This window comes from Melopsittacus undulatus, chromosome Z, assembly GCF_012275295.1.
Source record: "Melopsittacus undulatus isolate bMelUnd1 chromosome Z, bMelUnd1.mat.Z, whole genome shotgun sequence".
In the NCBI taxonomy this organism is placed as follows: Eukaryota; Metazoa; Chordata; class Aves; order Psittaciformes; family Psittaculidae; genus Melopsittacus; species Melopsittacus undulatus.
Window position 1 is genome coordinate 27,625,177 of NC_047557.1, and position 6,969 is coordinate 27,632,145.

Consider the following 6,969-nt stretch of genomic DNA (forward strand, 5'->3'; position numbering starts at 1 on the left):
TGCTTTCCTTACAGATATATTCTGCTAATTTGACTTACTATCTACCTTCTCTGTAAAACAAAGCAACTAATGTCACTGAGGAGTTGAATTAGCTTCATCACATGTCAACTGAAATGAAAAATATGTAAACGAAGCCTGAGTTTACTTCCATGTCTATCAGGAGCTACATCCCTTAACTAAATCTTCACACTGTGTATTGTTATATTGGTTCTGCCGGTTTTCAAAACAGGAGAACTGTAGAGTTTGTTTTATTTTCTTACCTCTGGCAATGTTTTACTCTCTAAAAATATGAGAAGATATGGCAAAAACTCCTATAACCTATGCTGAAAGAGGAAGAATTAGTTACACAAGATATTTTGGTACATCATTCAAAACCATTAGGTCAATGCTGTCATGCTAGGGAAATGTCAGGATCTCATTATCAACAGTGTATAATAACTGACCCGAGGAATATGACATAGTAGCATAATACAGCATTTCATAGCCCCTTTTCCACCACAGTTAAGTACTATCTTTAGGAGCATCTGTTGTAATACTCATCAGTACTAGGTTGCACTAGTAATGTGTACGTGGTCACAATGATTTCAGTGAAAACAACCTCTGCTCCTTTGAGAAGGTTGTATTTTTTTATGTAAAAACTGTGATCAACTCCACCTATGCTCATTCAGCCTTTGTGTTAAAGTAGTGAGATGTTAGAAAACTTACCAAACACTTGATTCCCATGCAACCAGAACACAGTCAATTTTACACTTCACAAAATTGTATTTTTTTTTTGCTTTACTGTATGAATCCTCTAAAGGAAGTATAGGCTTCAAGAAAAGGCAGCAAAAGAAAATTAGTCTTATGAGCCCCACAAATTTCTCATTTCCTCCTACAAGCCAAAGTTCCTGTGAGTCAAGGTAGGCCCTCCACCCCTCAGTTACTCACAAATGAAAGTGGGCCATACAATTCCAAAATATTTATTAATTCAATAGTTACGGAAAAGAAAGAAACCAAACAAAACAAAATACAAAACAAAAACAAAACCCACTAACATTTGTCAAGCACTTCCCAAAAACTCACCTCGAACTTCAGGAGAGAATCGAGCTGAATGGCGAGACACAAAAAGTTTCAGTTCTTGGTCCAAGTTGCATTCAACCAAGTTTGTGTCCCATGATCGGATTCCTAAAATTCAAAATACAATGCACACTGTTTCTGGAGTTTTAACTGAGTGATTCTCCATTTGCATTCATGCTATTTGCATATTTTTAAATTGCAAAATCAGCTTCTCTCCCTTTCAAGGCTCATAGCTATGTTTTGGAAAGTGCTGAGTGCTCAGAAGGAGCACTGTGGATAGGAATCAGTCACAAGCAAGAGGAATCTGCCTTCCAAAGGGTGACCATCTTCACAGCCCCATCTTTAAGACTGCTTGTCCCACATCCTAGCAGCCACATGATGTCCCTGACTTTACATTAAAATAGCAATACACAAAACTGATTTACAAAACTGAAAGAGTGGACTACTTGAAGGACACTTAATTCATATTGCAGGACCAATGACTTGTTCCTCTGAGGAAAAAAAAGACAGCATCACCTAGAATGCTGCAAATTAATATTTAAATGCAAAGTACTAAGTTGCTGACTTCAGCATTTGAAAGCTTTGAAGCATCCAATATTTTAAATTAAAATTTAAGTAATCTTTTATTTATGAAGTATCAAAATTCTGGTTTTGAGACTTAAAAATGCTATGTTTGATCTTTTTTCTTCTAAAAACTATACAGAACATCTCTATTCTCTGTTCCTCCCCAGCTACTTAGAAAGTTAAATACTTGATGCATGATCAAAACAGGACTGAAATCCGACTAGAGGAAGAAAAACAAGAAAACAAAAACTTTGCGGCCAAAAGACAAATTTATTATTCTTTCCACAAGATTTTGATGACAAAAAAACCAAAACCAAACCCAACAACAAACCCAACCCACACAACCTCCCCCAACAAAACAAAAGAACACTTTTCAATAATTTCCTTGTTTTGAAATTGTTCTGAAAAATCCAGTTTTGAAAAATAGTGAGCAGGCAGTTGCAATACAGGTAAGTCCAGGCACTGCTGTAATTTTGAACACTAACATTACATTTTTTTCCTAAAGGAATATCATTAGACTTAAGACAAATTAGCTGGCAAACACAGAAGTGACTGCGGGTAAGGAAATGTCTGGTAGCTCCTTGCCACATGCCTGACCGTACCTTTGCATGAAATTGCTCAGTTAAATTACTTTGAGGGTTGGTGAGGAGACACTTGAAGAGGTGCAGCCATCCCCTCACCATAAGATCAGTACTATCACTCCTGCTGGTACCTTTGTTAGGATTTTGGGCTGTGAATGGTACTGTCAACACTATCTCCCTTGATACATTCTCTTTCAAGGCAGTAGAAATGTCAAGACTCTCACTGGCTGAAGCCATGTTGTAGGGTTGAAGGATGAGCAGCAGAAAGAAGAGAAAGCAGAGAAACCAGCTCTGCAGTGCCATTGCAGGTCTGGGTAGGTTGTCCATGCAAGTATGAACATCTGCATTTCAAGAGCTTGAAGACTCTTCAGGAAGAATTCATCCAGGGATTTTTCTTGTCATCATCCCAGTCCAGTTAGGAGCATGATTACTACTGAAATATGCTACCAGCTATTTAGCAACTGCCACTTGTAACTTTAAATAAATTTGGAAATACAGTATTGCCTGTTTCATAATCACTCAAGAGAAAAATATCTGAGCCATAACCAGCCACCTCCACTTCCTGACTGATGCATCATTGTTCTGAGGCATAAGCTGCAAGTCTTTTCTGTAAGTCTCCTTATTTTCATTTCTCAAAAATATCTTGGCCATATGGTGCATTTCTGGGGCGTAGTTTTGGCAGACAAATACAGCTTAGCAAGCTTTAATGTTTTCCAGGTGTTGGAATATTTGAGAGCAAAAAAGTAAAGATGATATAATACCATGCATGTATAGTGCATATGACAACTGTGACTAGTAAACCACTGTCAGTCTTGAAGCTGAAGTACATTGAATGAATGAGTGCTGAACTTCAAGAAGCTCAAAGATAAGCAGCTCACTAGCCTCTAACAGCAAGCTTATGCAGGGAGACTACAAAGCCTTCTGGAGGTCAGTTAAGCAACAGGAACCATGAGTCAGCAATGCTGCTAATTATAGGGCATGTCCACCATCCCTAGCTGCTTTTGTCGTGAATCCAAATTTGCTGTAGGGATAAGATTTGGAGAAGGAGTAGTAAAGACTGATGAGTGAGGCAATGTCCGAAATACAGAACGCAAAATAAATAGTAAAAAAAAAAAAAAAAAAATCCTAGACACTCCAGACACAAAAGCTGAAACTAGGATTTGGATAGAATATCCCAAATCTGCGGCTGTGTGATTCAGCAGTCTACGTGCAAAGATTATGTATGTACATTATAAAAGAGCATAATGTATTATATACATCATATAACCAAATCAGTTTTGGGCAGAACGGGCGTAAATCTGGAACCAAACTCCAAGGTCAATCTAATGATGTAGATTATTAACAGTATGGACATAACTATGGAAGCATGGCTGAACTGGAGCTAGTGCTTTCTTTCTGCAGTCTTAGGCGTGTAATGCCACTAGGCATAGGACTAATCAGACAGCAGGCAGGACACACCCAGTAGCATCTGCCATATTAGTGGAAAACTCTTAAAGCTTTCTCTTCATTTTCCCCTTCTTTTTTGGTGAATGGTGGGTCAGAGGACTGCCTCCTTAGCAAAGTCACAACCCAAATGTAATTACTGAAAATGCATTTTGCCACATCATTCCCTCTTCATGATATATTAAGAGATGACTCTGCATTCCAGCAGGTTGTGTAGCATCACGCCACTGATGTGTTATCAGCAGATGTTTTCTTTGACATGTTGCTCTGCAGTTTGGTGCATGAATCCACAATTTCCAGTGACGGTACTCAAGAGATGTACCAGAGAAGACAGTGAGGCAGAGTTATCTAGAACCCAAAATGCATTTAAGGCTCTGTGGAAAACAAAGGTTGAAAGAAGCATTTTCTTCCAAACTACAGCACACTTTCCAAAGAAAGAGAGGTTAGTTGAACCCCTATCTGGCTCACAGACTGAGCTTCAGACTCCAAGAGTACTCATCCAGAACAATGTACCTCAAAACCTGATCAAGGGTTTTTTTCCTAGCAGACAAAATCTCAATCAGATCTTCTGACACTAGGAGGAGCAAGGTGACTTCTAATCCAAAAAGGTGACTAAAATGACCATAGCGTTCCCTCTGAACATCTAAAACTATAAGATGCTTAGTGGCAGGAGGTAGCAGCAACAGAGCTATGCAGCAACAACTGTACAATAGAAGCTTCAAGAAGAGACTGAAGAGCATTTCTTCAGAGGATGAATGTCTACTGTCTTGAAGACAGAAGTTTTATCCATTTGCTTTAAAATTTTTAATAATTTTATGAAAAGGCAGCCAATTCACTTCTGGCACAAGTGAAAATTAGAATTAGAAAGTGCAACGCTGAAGAGGCTCTGAATGACAAAGCATCTGCCTCAGTAATTCTCCCTAGGAGACAATGGTAGCAATAAAGACGAACAGGTCACAGTGAAGCTGGTCAGCTGTGATGAAGAAGCCCTTTACCACAAATAATCATGAAAAAGAATCAAGACAAATAGCAAACAAAAGCAATAATGCTTGAGAAAGCAACAATAGAGACAAACGAAGTCCTAGCTGGACAACTGAACCACACCTACATGACAAGGCTGATACCAATTCTCTGTTACAGGGTCTCTTCTTCCCTGGAACAATGGCAGGTTTCTGAAATCTTCGTTTTCACCAGCCCAGAACAAAAATATATTATACAAAATCAGGCACCAATTGAGTTTAACGAACTATAGGGTCTGGCAAAAATTTCCTTTGTGCTTCATACCATTAGTATTGAAACGGGGCTTGCCCCCCCTCCACCCCCCCCTCCACCCCTCCGCATGTACACCGCAATCTATTGTATTAGAAACATACTGAGAACTTATAAAACTGTCTTTTCACTTGCCATATCTTCCTGTATTGCAGTCTCAAGAAAAGGACAAATGAATAGCGAGTCAAAGTATCCGGTAACCGGACAATAACGAGGCTGAGCACTCAGGTGTTAGCCGTGTTACCCATATGGGTTTTCTTTATTGAAATGTATGTATGCTTTTATAAAGCTCGGGTCTTGGAAAATCCTCTAGCCAAGACAGAAACCTCACCGCCCAAAGTTGGACACAAAGGCGCGGCCGCGCTCTCGCTCGGGCAGCCTTTGCCGCCGAGAAGGAAAACGCCCAATGCCGCCGGTCTGGTTTGCCGGCGGGGGACTGAGATTGCGGGCACCAGCAGCAGCTCCCCAGCCCCAGCCCCAGCCCCAGCCCGTCCCATTCCATCCCGCCCCCATCCATCCCATCCCCAGTCGCACTCGCCGCCCTTTGTCCGCTCCGGGCTGCCATAGGGACCGCAGTGCGGACCGCGCCACGCCCACCCGCCCGCGTCTCCAGGCAGATGGGCTCGGCGGCGGCAGCGGGCTCCCGTCCCGGCCCCTCCACCCGACAATGGCGGGGGGATAGCTGCCACCAGCCCAGTGCGGGTCCCCGCGAGGGCGGCAGCGGAGCGGGGCCCTGCCCACGGCCGTTCTCCGCAGCACCCGCACCCCCCTGGGGAAGGATGGAGCTGGGAGAGGGGTTCTGCGGCGGGACCCCGCGGAATAAAGAGCCGGAGACCCCGGCTTGGGGGCTGGCGTGTCCGTGGCTTGCGGGGGTCGGTGGGGTGTGGGGCGAGCCCCGGGCGCGGCCAAGGAGGGGGAAGCGCTGGCAGGGGGGGGTGCCGCGGCGCTGCCTGCGGTGTGACCGCTCCCCGCCGCCTCACCTCGGTCGATGTTGGCGATAGCCCGGCGCAGGTGCTCCTCGGTCACCAGCTCTCCGATGACCACCAGCAGGTAGAACTTGCTGTCGAGGAAGCGGTGAGAGAGGCTGGGCGATGGAGAGGTGGGGTTGGGTATGCTGCAGGAGGGCTCCGAGTCCACTTCCACCACTACGGTGGCCATCGCCTCCGCCCCGCTGCTCCGGGGCGCTGAGAGGAGAAGGCGGCTCCGCAGGCGGCAGGGAACGAGTGAGGGTGGGTGGGGAGGCGGCGGCGCTTTTATACGGAGACGGTGCAGGGCAGGGACCTGGCGAGGAGGAGGAGGAGGAAGGGGGGGGGGAGCCGGCGCATCCCCGCGCCGCCGCCGCCGCGTTTCCAGCATCCACAGCTGATGTCATCTGCGGCAAATCCTGCCCGCGGCGGCCCCCGGAAGCAGGAAGGACGCTGGGGGCGAACAACGCCCCGAGGGGATGCCACGGGGTGCCCGGCTGGGACAGGACCCGCTCCCCTAGACTGTCCCTCGTCCTTTGCCCTCACCACCTCCTGGGCGTCACCCTGCCCGGCTGATCACCGCAGTGTCTGGCTTTGCTGCCTCGGCTCCCGGGGCACTCCCGCGGTCCCAGCCCCAGGAGCCGCAGGTGATGGCCTGCCAAACCTAGGGGGCTCGTCCGGGAAAGCCGGTACAGGGGCTGCAGCTGCACCTCTGACGCCGACGGGTGAAAAAGCAGTTCCACTGGCCAAGTCTGTGGGTCCTGTCTCCTGCATCGAGCTGTAGCATAGTTGAGCCATATTTTTGCCCCCCTTCCCCGCAAATATTCTTGCTACCTTTTTATATTTGAAAGCAGTTCACTTACTAAGGTGCTTCAAACATAGCCTTTCTGCACATGTCCAAGGCCCATGGTTATATGACTTAGAGAAGAAAAGCACAGGTTGTGGTCAAGCTGCTGAAACCCATACTCTTAAAGCTCCAGGAGTTCAACGGCTAATTTTGACCAAGCTCAAGCACCTCCAGGGAGCAATAGTGTTGGAAAGCACCGGCAATTATGAAAACAAAGGTTTTATTCCTCTCCACTTAGAAGTTA

General features: G+C 45.7%; 1 protein-coding gene across 1 annotated transcript in view; it reads right to left on the reverse strand.

Annotated features, from left to right (window-relative positions):
* MAP1B (microtubule associated protein 1B) overlaps positions 1-6,071 on the reverse strand; it is a 63,258-nt gene extending 57,187 nt beyond the window's left edge. The window contains exons 1-2 of the mRNA XM_005155020.2: positions 5,894-6,071; positions 1,063-1,164 (exon numbers count right to left, since the gene is read on the reverse strand). Of these exons, the coding sequence (XP_005155077.1) occupies positions 1,063-1,164; positions 5,894-6,071 (280 nt within the window). The remainder of the gene's footprint in view (positions 1-1,062; positions 1,165-5,893) is intronic.
* Positions 6,072-6,969: the final 898 nt, after the last annotated feature.